The sequence below is a fragment of the Topomyia yanbarensis genome, chromosome 1 (assembly GCF_030247195.1).
Source record: "Topomyia yanbarensis strain Yona2022 chromosome 1, ASM3024719v1, whole genome shotgun sequence".
NCBI classification, from domain to species: Eukaryota; Metazoa; Arthropoda; class Insecta; order Diptera; family Culicidae; genus Topomyia; species Topomyia yanbarensis.
Window position 1 is genome coordinate 15212997 of NC_080670.1, and position 17344 is coordinate 15230340.

The 17344-nt window shown below is 42.2% G+C and overlaps 2 protein-coding genes across 3 annotated transcripts in view; both read left to right on the forward strand.

Moving 5' to 3' along the window:
* The window catches only part of LOC131676955 (protein distal antenna-like), a 112582-nt gene extending 107153 nt beyond the window's left edge, over window positions 1-5429 (forward strand). Inside the window, exons 2-3 of one of the 2 annotated variants that reach the window (XM_058956404.1) lie at window positions 2087-3016; window positions 3080-5429. In XM_058956404.1, coding sequence (XP_058812387.1) covers window positions 2113-3016; window positions 3080-4185 — 2010 coding nt within the window. In that variant the 5' untranslated portion in view covers window positions 2087-2112 and the 3' untranslated portion in view covers window positions 4186-5429. Of the gene's footprint in view, window positions 1-2086 lie in introns of both variants that reach the window. The other variant, XM_058956403.1, reaches the window with a different exon arrangement.
* Window positions 1-17344, forward strand: part of LOC131676953 (uncharacterized) — a 171149-nt gene that overhangs the window by 60981 nt on the left and 92824 nt on the right. The window lies entirely within an intron of this gene.

Consider the following 17344-nt stretch of genomic DNA (forward strand, 5'->3'; position numbering starts at 1 on the left):
AGCGAACGAGGGGCTCGTCAAAATAGTTCTAAATGGTACAAACTCTTGTAATCTAATTTAGCCCAAAAGAGACCGGTCACAGTTCAATGTCAAAAGTCATGACTCAATCAACTTTTGTGTAAACTTCCAGAGCGTACATCCGATAGCCAGCAGAGCAGCACGAAACTAGGGCAATAATTTACAACAAACGAAAGTAAAAGTTCTATAAAATAATGCGACTAGAAGTATAAAAAAAATCCCTTCCAACTGCGTGGCTGTGTGTGTATGTATGTTATCTCTGCTGTCCAGCCAATCCTTACGTCATCTTCAATCCCCTGGCGGTCCATTCCCGCGGCCTGTCGGCCCCTGCTCTGCTGCTCGAAGTTGTTCCCGTCGGGACGTGCACAGAATCCAGAACCGATTAGGACAAAAACATGGCAGTGCAGAGATGAAAGAAAATAATAAAAAGCACGTCTCCTCCGGGCTAGGCAAAAGGAAACTCCATTCCATTTCCTCACACTGCCAAATTACAACAGAAAAAAACTCCCCCTCTGTGCTGTGCTTATGCTTCCGCCTGGTCAGACGCTGTTGAAAAAGGGACAAGCAAAAAAAAAAACTTGCACACAAACACACACACATGTAAAAGTTGGCAGTTTCAATAAAAATAAGTATCAGCTGAAAAATGAAAACAGTCGAAAAAAACTACTGCAAATCGTCACCGAATCGAGGGTGACCCCTTTGCAAATCATCGTCGTTTCCTGCTTTGTCCCTTTATTCTCAGCTTGATCACTCTGGTAGGCAGGCAGGCAGACAGTCGTAGCACAGCTGAAATTCGGTCACTACGATCCGGTGCGATCCCGATCCGAACCGTCCGCCCGGGGTCTGAAGTAAGCAGAAATGCGATAGGGACGGGGACGGTCATCTTCTGCATTATGTCTATTGAACTGTTCGAGAAAAATAATCACCACCAGCGCACGAAGGAAATAAATTTTCCGCTGCACTAACACTACTGTCGCAGTAGCAAAGTGTCCTTCCGACGACGGTTATATACCTTGATCGGTGGGATCGGGGTTGGGTGGTAAGCGATGCAGAGCAGTACACGGAACTGTCCACTACAGTGTTCAGCTGTACCTACAGCACGTATACACACAAACTTTTATGTGCAAATTGTAAACAACTGCTACGAAGACGAAAAGTGCAGAAAAAAAATCAAGATCCGTAGGTGGTCTACCAATACACAGGCACCGTAGCCTGAGAATCCTTCGGAGTGATGTTTGCAAGTGCAAACATATGTTGGTCAAACCAAACAGATTTTTATGAATGAACGTAGCCGAAGAAAACCCGAATGCGCTACGAACTGCCAGCGAGAGCGGGAGAGCGCTGCATTTACTCTCTTTCTCTTGGTGTACATTCACACACGCATCACTGCGATGGAGAGAGAGAGTAAATAGCGCCGATTGTGATAGTGTGCAACGCATGTTTGCCAAAAAGCACATGTTGGGTGCCGCACACAGAGAAACTTTTTTTATGCGCAGAAAATGCATCGGCGCTACATTCCGAAAAGGCTGAGTAAGCAGGAGAATCTAGGTTCGAACGAAGTGAGCGAGATCACTAGTCACCCCCGGAAAAAAGCTCTTTTTTTCTCAATGGGCGGCACCCGTTTCTCTTTTTCGCTTTCGCGTTTTTATGTGCAAACGCATCTACGAAAAATAAAACGATCTATGTGCACCGCATCGAAGATAGCAACGCATACGGATGTGTGCATAAGCTTCTCGTGGGGCTGCATAGTATTGCATCTCTTGAAGATCTCTTTCTCTCACTCTCGGGACAACACAATCCGGGGGGTTTTTTCCCGGCGAGAAGTGGTTCCTTTTTCGCAGAAAATCCCACATCCCGTACAGGTAGCAAACCGAGAAGGAGGGTTCTTCCCCATTACTGCACATAATTTACGACGAACAGGGATAGGTTCGTTTTCCGCGAAGAAGGCTTTTCGGACCGACGCACCAGGACGCACGCTGACACTACGTACCCATTGCTAGCCCCCACACGAAGCTGCACTTGCTAGATGCTAATTGGTTGTTTTTCTTTCTCTTACCCCCATTCGCAGATTCACGCACGACGACGCACTTCAAGATGATGATGGCAACGAAGGGCAAACGCCCCCTGCGGCATCTCACGGCAACGGATAAGATCGATGCCATCCAGCGGATTCACGACGGAGAATCCAAGGCATCCGTTGCCCGAGACATTGGCGTTCCGGAATCAACCCTGCGGGGATGGTGCAAAAATGAGGAAAAGCTACGCTACATGTCCCGCCAATCGGCGGAAAATGCGGAGAAGTTGACCAACGAAGCAACCGCTGCGGCCTTAACAGCCGTCGCAGCTGCAGAACTGTTCAACGGACCTCCGGAGAAACGTCTGAAACTCGAACAAGGTTTGTTCGGGAACGGGAAAATGAAATATGACGATAGTTTTTACAAAAGTCCCCGAGGACCCATGAACGGGTTGGATCTTAGCGGGGGCGACAAGGGGTTAGGTGTTTCAGGAGGGGACATCATCATGAACGGACTGCACGGTGCCGACTTCAGTTCGTTTGCTAAGACAGCTGCGGAAATTTCCGCCTTGAGTAAATCCAAGGAACTTAATCTTAAAGGATACGGTGCAGATCTTAGCAAGCACGGTGATCCGAACAAAGCCGATCTATCGATGGCCGCCATCAGTCCGTTGACTAGTCTGAGTCATCTGTCCGGAATGTCCAGTCTGGCCCAAAGCCCATTAGCGTTAAGCTTCAACGAAATCGCTACAAATCTAAATCTGATTGCACAACTCAACAACAATCACAACTTGGCCACGATGTCCAATCTGGGAGGAATGAGTGCTGCCCAATCTCTGCGTAACGCGCGCCCCAAAGCCAATACTAGTCAGAGCCCACGCACATCGAGTCTACCGGAGTCCAACGGGGCTGATAAAACCCCATCGCTAACGGTTCGCAATCTAGCCAAATTGCAACAGAAAACATCCGGTGATCTCAGTAACGGTATGCTCCATGGTATTAATCTAAACGACAAATATAAACAACAATCATCTGCTGCCCCTCTAGGTCGCGATCCTAATGCACCGGTCGACGAAGCGCTCTGGTATTGGCTCAAATCCCAACAGGCTATGCTCGGACTGAACAATCTCTATTCGTCAATGCCCCGCCCATCGAGTCCGCAACAAAGTTCCTCACCACCCCAGCAGCACCAGCAAGTCCAACATCACCCGTCGACGCAAACCCCTACGCCACCCATCGTATCGACCCCTCAACCAACACCACCGTCATCTGCCCCGTCCCTTACTCCGGAGGACACCAAAAATTCCTCCTGGTTCTGGCAGTGGTACAAAACATTCGGTGCGTCACTAATGCCCGGGGACAAATCCAACAACAACACCATCAACGCCAATGCCAACTCTAAGCCAACCTCGTACGAGAACATCCTATACTCTCAGCTCACCAAAGGCCAAAATTCAACCGATTCGCTCAACAACAATGCTCAACCAATCAATCTCAACATCAACAGCACAGCGGGACCGGAAAACGTTAAATCCGAACCGGAAGATCTCTCAAACCACAACAACTCCGCCGCCAACTTAATTGTATCCCCCGAGGACCATAACCGCTTCAATCCAAGCCCTTCGACCAGCTTGAAGTCGGACCACAAACCGGAAGACGGTGACGAACAGCCAGACTCGCACGGTGTCGAAGAACGACCCGCGGAACTAAACTGCAATGGCAAAGTCAAGGAAGTGCTGGATAATCTCTTCCAGAATCACAACAGCAACGACGATCGAGCTAGCCCCTCGGCTCGCCATTCCGTTAGTCCCGTGGTCAGTAGCAATCACAACGGAAACAGTAACGAGGACAACGGAGACCTGGTCACCAGCAACGGTGCAGATGAGCTGAAGAGTGACATCTCCGAAGATTCCAACCAGCTGCTGGCCGGTGTCGACATCAAAAGTTCCGCCGATGCGGTCGAACACGGTGAAAAGTTCCTCAAGTGGCTCGAATCCTGCAGCGATCCGAACGTAACCGCCATGCAGGTCGTGCAGTTCAAGTATTTGCTCAACAGTATCAAACTGAGTGCCGAACGGCAGCAGCAGGCCGCATCCTCTAGCACTGGCGGTGCTGGTGGCGAGGAACGCACCCGGGTACGACGGCGAAAGTAGATCATCTACCGTCCTAGCAGCGTGTTGTAAATATTGGTCCCCGCCATCCCCCAGAGTCCAGTCTAAATCAAAAACCGGAAATCCGATATCATTAGTAAACTGCAGAGACCGAGAACTAGCAGCAGTAGCTGTAGAAGTAGAAGCAAGCTCTAATGGAATAAGTAGTTAAATTTTTCCCATTTTTTATAAAGTTTATTATTTTTGTTTCATTCTTTGATATATGTATCTATTGATGAAGCGAAACGAAGAGAGAATCATGCCAGACAACGTTTTAAAGTTGTCGCGTAGAGCAGAGAGAAGGGCCAAACTCCTTCGCATATTTATCACACCCCGACACTCTCTTTGACTGTGTAAATAAATACTCATTGTTTAGCGGGAAGGAAACTCTTTCGAATAAGAAGACGAAGAAACAAAAAATATGCCAAATGTACAAGTTATCGAGATATTATTAATAATATTATTATTATTACCGTAACAAGCTAATAGAAATCGTTAAGTGTAAGACAAGTCCCCAAGACCGCAGAAACAATTAGCCAAATAAGGCAGATAAACAATGAATTTTGAGAAGTACGAAACAAAAGATATGTGCTCAGATCTCGTTTACAATACTTTCTCCGTTTTGACGGAGCACAACATTCCACCAAAGATGCGCTTTCGTCAACTAAATTGCTCCCGTCTGAAGCTTCCTGTTAGAGGAAAACCGATACAGGAAACTAATTCACTCAATATGCGAAAACATACAAAAAAACAAATGAAGAAAGAAACAAGACAAAATAACAAAGCTCAAAAATTGTCAAAATCTATTTGTAAACAAACGAAAAAAAAAATGATGCGTGGGAATAGTCGACAATCGCCTCGCGATTATGTCGCCTGGTACAGTTTAGGCTACCGCGAAGTTAGATACAACTTTAGAAAAGTTGAGTAACAATTTGACGAGAGGGGAAACACACACACACACAAGTTCTATGTGATTATGCATATATTCCTAAAGGAGAAAACAATCCCTTGGTAAAAACAAAAATGTAAAAAAAGAGTAGAGCACCGCACAGTGCTAATAGATTGGGAAGAACATTCGACACACAAACATGAGCGTAATGTAATGAATTATTAAATGAATTTAAGAAAAGTAAATAAACTGTTAAATTTAAAGAAAGGTACACAACTAATTATGATCATTATTATGGACAAAATATCGAAACCAGAGATGACAACCTAGCAGTAAAATGGAAAAATAAATTATCAAATGATTTCTCAATATCAACAAAATTGCGAGTTTGAACCTGTTTGGGTAGGACTGAAAAGAAAATGATGCAATGTTGGAAGCTCTAGCGCTAGAGATCTGCGGGAAGTTGGAGCACAAACTGATAGGAATTGTTTACAGTTTGTTTTTCTAGCTGTTGTTAGTAAATTCTGGAAGTCTCCAATGTCTATGAGAGCATTTCGGTAATTTTTTTGGAAAACAGGATTCATAACAAATATTTTTTGGCTATTTTATTCAATTCGTTTATTTGGCACGGCTCAAGTTGTTAGCTTCATCAAGCCGACGGTCCTTTATACATTTATGAGGTGTAAAAATAAACAATTAATAGTAAGAGTTGCCATTGCGCGCGGAGATCTTTTTCGTGTCGGAAAAATATTTGCATCCACGCCAACTTGAGGGTCTTTCATATTTCTGTCGTCGTCACACATCTCCGTATGATTATCATGGATACTGCTTTGATGTCCGCGATCTTCTTTACATTTCGGGTCACACACAAGTGTCAACCCTCCGTCGATGCTAATAGCTTGGCAACCGTTTGTTGTTCACGGAATGATATTAGAAACTGAGTGTTGGTATTCCTATCTGTAAATGAGTTTTCCTCAACGATTTCTAAACAGGATTGTCTGTAATGTCCTTTTTGTTCACAGAACTGCGTATTAGTTTGCCCTTGATATGTATAAAGAGTTGGCTTTCTGTTTTGTACTGCAGCGTAAGGTAGAAGGAATGGGTTGGTCTAACCGCATTCTCACCACAAAACCACTATTTGTAGCTTTGCTATATTTTTCCTTAGAGGAAAACAGTTTTGGTAAAAACAATTTTTTCTCCATTAAGGAGAAAATGGTTTAAAACTATCTTTGCGCATGAAGAGCACAAAACCTGTAACTAATTTAGTTATGGAAGTTTGAAATTTTCTTGCGAGATATCGCGCTTGACTAGGGATTTGCTCAGGAACACAAATTGTGTCTCCGTTTTTTGGAGCTAGCGTTAATCCGGTGCCAGCTTGTCCGTTAAGTCGGCTTCTGATGAGACGAAGTCGAACCACAAATTCCATAACCAAAAAAAAAACTATTTGAAATACCTGAAAAACAATTCCACCTCGTGTCCTCCGTAATGGAACTCTCCCAAATACGACATGAATGTTTTAATAATCACCTTGCAAGTACGTGGTGCCAAATCATGCAATTTGACTTCGATGTTTTCATTATCCTTATATAGGGATCTTGTTTTAGGGCTGGATGTTGTTGGCTCGAATCAAAACTTGTCAACTAAAAGTTCATTCCATAGCGTCAAATTTGCTCCCATGTGGCGAAATCGTATGAGTTCAACGTGGTGCTGGAGCGTTGCAAGAAAATTTTTATTTCCCAGATTAAATTTTAAAAAAACTTCCCAGTTAAGCTCAGCCGGAATGCTGGCTGGTTCTAATTCGTATTTCGGCTCCAGTGACAAAACCGATTCTAGTTAAAATCGGTTGTATCTCTGGAGCCGGAACACTAATTAGAACCAACCAGAATTCCGGCTCTTTTCCGATTGAACTTTACTGGGTTCCGGTAACCATCCGATACCCTTCAGGAACGTCTGTTTGAGGCATACCATTTCAATGCGGCTTAGCCGCATAACCGAGGCCTAGGAATCGAAGCAGCGCAAAACCGTTGAGGATCCGCCGGGCGAGTGGTCGCCGACCCGCCGTTGGAAGCAAGCGAACCTGTGATCCACTCGTTTGCCCGGCTTACTAAAACATGGGGGCTATCCCACAGTTTAAGACTGACTGAGCGGTAGCGAAGTCGGACAGCACGCCCAAAAGCGATATGGCGTAGCCGCATTGGGTGGTGGAAACAAAATAAAATTGGCAACGCCAGCAAAATGTAAACATAAATGAACACTCCGGATGAACCTATAATCAATTGACATTTCGACGAGTTTTGATTCGAGCCAATAATATGGGCCCAACAACATCGCGCCATCCCTCTGGATAAAGACTCATTATCTCTATCGTGTGTTTACCATTTAACTGTCAGTGTCATTCTAATCGAGCACGAGACCTGTCAAAAGCACTTATTACGAAGAAAATCTCTTCGAATTTTTCTCGAACAAGGACCATTGGCAGGTCTCGTATTCGATTGGAATGACACTGACAGATAAATGGTAAACAAACGATATAGAAGGCAAGTCTTTGTACAGTAGGATTCAACTTCGCTAGTGAAAATAAAGTATCGATTTGTAGACTTTTCTATTAGGTTTTACACCATCCAACATAACCCCAGAAAATGAGCAGGATGAACTTCGTTTGACAATATTCGGTGGTTTGTTTACATGGTAGTTACGTGAGTTCGAGTGCAACAGATGAACATCCGTTGCATTCGAACTCACGAAACTCACGAAGTAAACAAACCACCGAGAATTGTCAAACATGAACTTTATTCATCATGGGTTCATTCGTGTCGTCATCTTGTAGAACTCAATGGCTCGTGGTCATACACGTTACATGACACAAACACTACCTCAAACTTGGTGGAAAATAATAAACAAAGACGATAAAAGCAAATGGCATTCTTTTCCACCAAGAAACTGTAGATGTAGTGTTCGCGAGGCTGATCGAAAAGAGCGAATATCGGGCAATTCGTTACAGTATTGGCCAACGAAACGCCCTTGACAAGGCACAGCGGTGTTCAGAACATGGATGCAGATTTGTGGATGGAAACTTTAACGAGGGGGTGTGTTATACACAAATCACTTGAAAACTGGAACATAGGAATGGAAGGCGTCCGGTTTATTGGACATTAAGCACTCTCCAGACTACTTACCTTAGAGCTAGAAGATGCGTTTAGCGAATCAGAACGGAAACAGATAAAGAGGCACGTTACGTGATGTTTCATGCGGCCAGAATATATATAAACGGGAAATAAAGGTGATCAATTCAAACTGCTTAGCAGTTATTGCTACAAAAAAGTTGTGTCAAGAATCTTATGCTAATTATTGGAATAATGCTTATCGAGATCAAAGGTCCATCGACGCCGTTTGAAATTAGCCCAGATAAGGTTAAGATAACCGTGGAGGATATTTTCCCGACGCATAATCCAATGATGTTACCACTGACACCGTACGGTGAGGTAGAAGCAGAAATTGTCAGTATTGTATGCATATATCTCCAAAGTCGAGCTTTGGCCAGTGGCAGAAAGTTTAAAATTGAAGAAAGCATCCGATCCGGACCTAATCCCCAACGTGCCATCGAAAAATGCAATCCTGACGTTTCCGACCATGTTTAAAACGGTGACTACGAAATTCCCCGAAGGAGGCTACTTTCCAGATAGATGGAAATTTCAGAAACTGTCTAAACTAAGGAAGCCGCCAGGAGACCCATATAATTGCTGCATACTCTTAGGAAGTTCTTGGAAAGGGTCATCCTCGACAAGGTAACGAAATATACGGAGCGTGAAAGAGGTCTGTCAAATAGATAGTTCGGATTCCGGAGAGAAAGTACATCGATCGACGGTGGAAGCAGAGAGAGCAGAGGTGTCCTAACAGGAGAGGGGAATATACGTTAAGAACGCGGGAAGCAGCATCAGCTGAGATTCTTCAGCAGCATCGTTGCACAAAATACTCCTAATATCCCTAATAGCCGTGCAATATTCTGGAAAGCTGCTTTTATAATCCAGAATTCGACACAAATTCGGGCTCGGAGCTTGGCTTTGGTACATTACATTATGTATGATGGCGTTCTAAAGTTAAAGCTCCCTATAGGAGTAGAGATTGTCGAATTTACGGATGATGTTGTCCTAACTCAATGTAGTATATACAGGTATGGCGAAGATGGTACTTTGGTATTCGTAAGATGAATCTTACATGAGTGGTGTGAGTGATCACAGAATAAATCGACTTGCTTTCATCATACCGTTCGTCCGCTCCCATTGAATCGTGTGAACGCTATGACGTCGACTCGTGCTTCTGGATTGTTTACATATTTTTGGTTGGCAACACTAGCAAAACGTGTGTTCTGCCACACCTATATATACCTCATTGGTCTGTAATTGAGCATTGCATGAAAATGTATAACCTCACTTTTCTGACAGCTCAGAGAGCTTGTTTACATGGACTTAGAAAATTTTTGGTTTCACCCAGTACAAGAAACTCGATTCGAATTCTATCACCGTGTAAACAAGCTCGCTGAACTGTCATTTTTTCGAGCATTTTTACTCATATGACGTCATCTTGCAATGTTCCATAGGCTAAAAGGGGTGGAAATGTTGATAATAGAAAACCTTCAGCACAATCGAAAACTGGATGAATGGAGTCAAGTTGCAGCTAGCCCACCACAAAACAGGTTCTACCAGTTAGATACTACAAAGCGCTTCAGCGGGCTCAGATCATCATCGGAGGCATAGCAATAAAAATGAAACGTGTATCGAAACATGATCATGCGAGTTGCGCGTGCGAACAGAACCAAATTGGGGGAGGTAGTATGCGTCATCGCCGGGATGATCCCTATCGGCATTACCCTAATAGGGGAACGGGAGGTTCAAGATTGGGAAAACGCAGAGAACGGAACCATCGACTAATTCGTAAACGAATAGAAAGTGCTAAGAGGTAGATGTCCATATAACGCAGTTCCTATAATGATTGAATATGTGACCAATGTAAGTTGTAAGTAGGGGTTTCCCCGCTACTCGGGTTCTTATTTGCCCGGCGTACCCTTTACTTCAGGGCGGCCTAGGTGCCTCTACAGAATTTCGGATTTTCGTAACACAACAAACAAAAAGGAAAAACAAATAAATTAAATTTTACCGTGTTTTATTTTCACCTACTCTCCCTTCACTGTACACTGCTGCTGCGGGCGGATAGGCGGGCGGTTTCCTCCGACCGGCCGGGACAGCAACGGCCGAGTTCTCCCTATTTACGTTGGCTGCTCCGGCAGCGGTCCTTAACAATTAGCTAGGGAGGTGAGCTTGGCTCTTTTGTTGGAACCTCCCTAGCGACGTTGGTGATGAATCACCGGATTCCCTTGCTCCCCGCAAGGAATCCCGGAAGACACCGCAGTGTTCTTCCCAGGCGGAGTCGTCGTCCTACCTGCTTCCCTCTCCTTGACTGTTAGCTGCAGAGGAGAGCAAGGCTCGTTCGACTTATCCTCTGCAGCGAGAGGGGTGGGTGCGTCGGATCCTTAACGGTTAGCCGGGGAAGCGAAAGCTCCTTGGTGGTTAGCTTCCCCCGACGGCGATCCAGCACCACTATATGCACTTGTGCCCGAACCACAGGCCGGCACTTTTGACGGATTTAATTTGCCGTCACACGCGCGCACTGAACTTTTCGTTACGGTGGCGGGAAACTGTCCCGAAGAAAAAACAATCTTATGGACGTCTGATCACTACCGTGGTTCGTCACTTTCTACTCTTTTACGATGGCCGCCTTCCGCACTCGACTACAACAAACAAGCACCAAAAAAACGCACCGCCGCATAGCTGTCATCGCTATAGCACAGCATAGTCAGACCACTTTTGCAGCGAAAGGAGAGCGGTAACCTAACTAAACCCTATGCTATTTATTTACAAATACACAACAAAAATTACTACACCTATCTGGACTAATAACAACGTTCATGGACTATTATTTAAACGAAATTTACATCAAAAACATGAACGAGCATAATGAGCAGCGGTGAGTTATGTTGCAATAACAATACACTCTACGGAGAGAGTACGCACAAATAGGTATATTTCCACCCAGTGCTAAATTGTTACCCTGACGGGTTACAAAGTACATTACAACTACATTTTGAAATCTGTCTTTGTCCCAATCAACGAAACGAATTAGGTAGAGGAACATTAGCCCACCCAGTGCATTATAATATAAATTTCACGATTGTACTTATATGCATATAAGGAGAAAAAATCATCATCAGAGCTCTTAACTAAGAACTGCTCATGTTCAAAAGAAGGAAAAATCTCATAGAAGAAATTATTCAAGAAAGATTCAAGTATAATTACATTTGAAATAACATTCTTATAATCCGGTAATTTATAATCAATATAATATTAGTAATTTTTTTCAACGTAAGTGTGGTCTTTTGTGAAATGGCAATCGTCAAAATGGCCCCTATCCCCTAGTCGATACTGGTGAAAAGTTGAACACAGCTGCGAAATTGATGTTTTTTGGTCACGGTCCTATTTACGTATCGTAAAAACGAAACCGTTCCAAAATTACTACCACGATGCTCATAAATTTAATAGTACACTTTTTCCTTGTCAACAGTTGTCCCATTTTGTCTTTGCACAAATAGAAACTACACTGAACTTAGACATTTGCAATTGACAGAGAACCAAAACCACTTGGTTTGCACCAAGTTAGTCGGAATCGATTCCGCATGTCTATGTCTTAATTAATGTGACACGTGCTACATATTTGTAGGCTCTAGCTACTGGCTGTGTTGGGCAAACATAGTCGCCTCGTGCTATCGAAAAATTTACCAGGCATCTGTAAACGATTATGTCCAGCTAGGACATTGCATCTATTACTTTAATGCGAGTTGGTTCTTCTTGTTCAGTATTGATATTTATAATCTTTCGCGTGGAACAAAATAAGCGTTACAATTGGTTTCTGATTGTGTGCCATGCTCAAAAGTAGTTTTTTTTTTGTTTTTAGTTTTTGTACTCTCTCTCCAAGATTTTTTTTCGGCGTGAGAAATTCGATCTTGCATTCGTCGGCAAATTTAAATGTTGTCAAATGTTTATTTTTTAAAATAATCTGGTTCCAAATCTACAATAAGCTCACCATTAGTTGTTTGAATAGTTTGAATGTGTCTACTCTGAGACTGATAACGATGACAGTTGAACACACATTGAAAATTTCACCCATCGTCGGTCTGACTTTCAAGAATATTGAAACTAAGAAATAGTGAAGAAAACTTAGTCCAAAATTCAACTAGGCAGGACAAAATCAGAATTTATATGAAATCGCTTGCCGCATTGGCATCATTACTCTAGCAATGGGGCCTTTCTGGGGGAAATGAGAAAGCTTGATATCCTTCTTTACATCATGAGTTAATCTCTGGTTATAGTTTTTCATGGCATACGAAGTCGGTAGAGTTTTGGTATTAATGTCAAACTTTTAGCTGAAGATTTATCTTCTATTCTAAAAAATTCTTTTCTTTTCATTTTTAACGACATTCAATTAGCTAGAGACTACTGGGTAGAAAAAGTCATAAAAATTTAGAGCCATAGTGCTCAAAAATTCATTAAAATTCGATCTAAGGGTGCATATCTCAAGAACAACGACAGACGTGTCGTGATATGGCATGGTTCATTCTGCATTTTAGTAACGCTCTCTAGTGCTCCGCCACGCAGTGGGAAAAAATGTACCCAAAACACGCTTTTTTTTCTGAAATGTTGAGTAAGGTACAACTTCACAATTGTATTAGGGGTAAACTGAGCACACACGCAACGTGTGGTCATTTTAATAAGTATGTTCAATCGATTCCCTAGACTACTTTACATAAGCAAAACTGATTTTAATCAGTCGCATTCAGCTTCTCTGGTAATATTGAGGCTGTACATCTTCACACATTTTTTTACTGGAAGAATTGGGGTAAAACGGGTATATACGTTCCGTGCGGTCATTCTATCTTCATACGATTCCGCGGACTTTTATGCATAAGAATTACTGCTTTTGATCAGCCGCATTCAGCCTCTTTCTGAAATGTAGAACCATGTTAAATTTTATACTTGAGTTCCAGGAGGAATTGGGGTTAGACGGGTTCATACATTTCTTGCGGTCATTCTGACTTTTTGCAATCGATCTTCTGGACCTTTTAGTACAAGCAATACAAGTATCGATCAGCCACATTCAGACTCTTTCCTTCAGATATATTGCCATGTTTTGGTTTAAGAAGCATGATAGCGTAATATTTCGTATAGATTCGATCATTAGCTTTCCAGCAACTATTCCCGAGGTCAAGTCTTCTTGAAGTAGAAAGGTGTTTAAACGAAAACTCATTCAATAAATATTTAGTCCAATAAAAAATGATCATTCTCGTCAGTGAGCCAAAAAAAAAGGAAAACATTTCAGGACGATTGGCCCAGTAGGTTTTGAGTTATGATGTAAACAGCAAAACAATTTTCTGCGTGGCGTCTTCTGGTGTTCACCGTCACCGCTCAATTCTCAATAATGCAAATTTAGCAGTATATTGTTCAAATAATGAATTATTATAAGAACATCTAAAAAACGCTCTCTGTATCACTAAAACAAATTGAAAACACACCTTTTTCACCTAATTAACCTTACTTTACGCCCTAAAAATAATAAAAAAAAATTTTATTATACTTTTCATTGGCGTCATCTATCATTGGGGAACTTTGATGCAATATTTTTTGTTCAATCACGATGTGTAACGTGTATTTCACAAGATTTAATGATTACACTGCGTTTCACGGTTATTTGTTTATTTTACGCTATCGTGTTGAACGCAGCGAATCTTTAAAACATTTCATGAAAAAAATATTACCATCAGTAGAAAAATATGAATTCTGCTGAGGACTTTATACCACTAAAAAACTGCCACACAGGTGTAGTGTCTACAGATATGATCAAGTAGGCTAAGAAATGGATTGCTAATAAATCATCATTCAGTGAGTCACTCTTGGTCGTATCTGACGTCTTAAGTCTGGGCTATTACAACAGGTAAAGTTTTCAATGTGTGTAATGGCATTTTCGTTTTTGACAGTGCACTACACCGATGTAGTCGGTGCTACACTCATTCAAACTTGGGTGTAATCAGTCTATCTCATTCCTTGCACTACACCGGTGTAGCACCAAGAAAACACGAAAACGCTATAAGAAATAAAGCTGTCATTTTGAAATGCCACCAGCAAGTAGCAACTTGGCACTAGTCGGCGCTTCGATCGGTCAACAAACGCTATACAGGCGTTGCGTGCAAACTTGAATACAATTGTAATGCATGCATGCAAACCTGTATGCGAAGGTGACTTCCAACCTGTTTTCATTTAAATGTTCACACAGGTTTTTCGGGAAAGTTTGTTCTAGTTTGTATGTCTGTTCTATGTGTTTGTGCTGGTATACTAATGAGGCCATTTAATATCATCCCGGTTTTGTCTTGTAGCTTATGTTCATGACTATCGACCAGCGTATGCAGATCGTGATAAAATCGAAAGATATTACCTCATTTTGCAGATGTATATAAAAGAAATGTCCCACTTCACGTAAAATTCCTTTTAAATTCAAGTAAAAATATGGGTTGTTTTACATCAAAAGATTTAGAATATTTTGTATCAGATCCACATGTCAGAAGAGAAAAATCCTAATATCAAACAGAAAAATACGTCGCTTCGTTGTTCACGTTAAATGTAATTTTCATGTTTTCGAGTAAAGTAGAAACCATGCCAAATTAGGTTTGTTCTAGTACTAAGAGAAATTGGTAGAATTAATACTACCAATTTCTCCGCAATTACGGAGCAAACAGAAAGAAAATCATTTCTGTATTCTCTCCCTCTCTCTTCTCTTTATCTTCTGGTAGAGCAAGTAAGAAGTAAGAGAACAAACAAATTATCGACCCCGCTATTCACCCAACAAAATACCCCCTCAATCTACAAATTGGGCGCTAACAAACCAGTAATAAAATCCTAAATTCTACTCACCATATTAACCTGATCGACCAGAGGCTCATTCACGATGTAATCCGCTATGAAGGACGCCACCTCCTGCCAGCAACCGATCAGTTCCGGAAAGAGAAAAATCGACGGTCGCAAGCTGGTACAGACAAACTTTTGCACCTCACACTCATTCGGCAGAGCCAGTACCAGCGGTTTCCGGTGCGGAAACTTCTCCTTGTACTGCCGGCGTAAGTTTTCCGCAAAAAGCAACAGCAGCTTCTCTTTCGAGCTAAGTCGCTTGTACGATTCGGGAAAGCTCGTAATAGACTCGAACACCGGTGTATCGTTCTCCGGAAAGCAGGTATCGATCAGCCCGAGTTTTGCTTTCACACCGGCCACATCGGTATCACTCGCGAGGGACACTCCGGAGCCGACGGGTGTTCTCAAAGGGGACGGTTGTTTCTGCGGAGTCGGCGGCGGTAGGCGCCGGTCGCGAGCTAACGACCGCTGGCTACTTAATTTTCGTCGGAGTGATTCCGATACACTTCCCGGCACGGATTTGACGGATAAGGACATTTTTTCACCGACACAAAAAATACCAAGAACTTCGATACGAAATATGTGAAAGTTGAACCGATCGAACACGAGGCTTCGCAATAATGTTTTGATAAATAAACAAACGGTCTATTGCCGTGGTAACGCACGGGCGCGGAAACCAAGGTTACACAGCCGCGTCGTTAGTATGCGGTTGAAATGGGCAAGCAAATAGAATTGCTTTGTCTAGCGCACGCGGTTAGTGCTGTTATGGTGAATCACGCCCATGGGCAGTGTCAGCTAGTTTGCTCACCCTAGCAGGCAGTGCGCATGGGGGAGCTTTTACGCGTTCGAAAGATTTCAATGGCCGGTTGGGAACGGTTTGCGAGGAACCTGATTTTAGTTCGTTATTCGGGTTTTAGAAGGACAAGTGATATTTTAAGATGTTTTGTTATGGAAAAAAATGAAGGGTTTTCCAATATAAACCTGTTTACTGGCATTTTCTTACGAAATTGGTTTTATGGCATTTTCTGAAACAATTAAATAACACACAGTATAAGCGCTTCCTCGAAATGAAACACTTCTAATTCTTACAACTAAATCCTTAGAAAAAAGCGGCGTCACGCAAATACACAAGTTCTGTTTGCTAATGAGAAATATAGTAAAAATCAAACGTGGCTGCAACTAGCGATCCAATGCGTAGTATGGAATATTTTACCCTGAAGAAAACATAGGATTCAACCACCATTTTTTGCATGAAAATTTTACCTTTCGAATTCACCTCTTCAGTATCTAGCACCAGAGGGGGCAAATATACCGATTTATCGGTATATTTTTGCACCTACCAATTTAAAAAAAAAAATCTGTGGATTCCGATTATGCGCGATTGTTATATTTATTAAGGATTTTTATTTTGGATTAAAATCAAACTAGCGTCGGATTCGATCACGTCTCGTTCGTTCGGAAAATCAATCATTCGGAATGGAAACCAAAAGCTCTTTTCGTCGCACTGCTTCACTGCCGTTCTACGCATAATTGTCCCATGTTGCTTTTTGGTCATTTTCACTTTTTTTAATCAAACAGTCCTTTTTGATGTATATTTTCAGAAAACACATCCAATTCATAAAGTTTGTTTGAAGACTTCGTGAAAAAATACCAAGTCTGTTTGTCCCATTGTTGATATTCTACGCATAATTGTCCCACTAACAAAAATCCCAAAAAAGTGCGCAATAAAAAAATAATTACGTAGCGTTTAGTTAAGAAGTTCATTACGCTAGATGTCGGGCACTGAAAAAATTGATGGAAAAATACAGGATCATTAAAAAAGAGATGGCAGTGGCAATATTAATCACAGTAGTGAGAACAATCCTGTAAAGCTCTTCATTACTATCGTCGCTTGCATAACATGGCGAACGCATCTAGGATAATGAGCCTATTTTCGCAATGTTTCTATTATCACGCTACCCATTTGAAGCCGTTGGTTAGTGCAGCGTTTGCTATCTTTGGTCAACAAATTGGATCAAATGGTAGGGCGACAATTGGAGCACTCGATTGGAACTTTAGTTGCGATCAAACACTAGCATTTCATCGTTTTTAGGCCATTTGTGTTATTAGATTGGTTCTTAAGAACGAAGGAAGGTTGGGAATGCCAAATTAATGCACTCCATCGAGTGTAGGCAGAGTAATTAATAATCTTGTGAGGTACCCTTCTAAATAGAGTAAAAATAGGTACTTTACCCTATTTCCAATTTTGATGAAGCAACAAATCTCC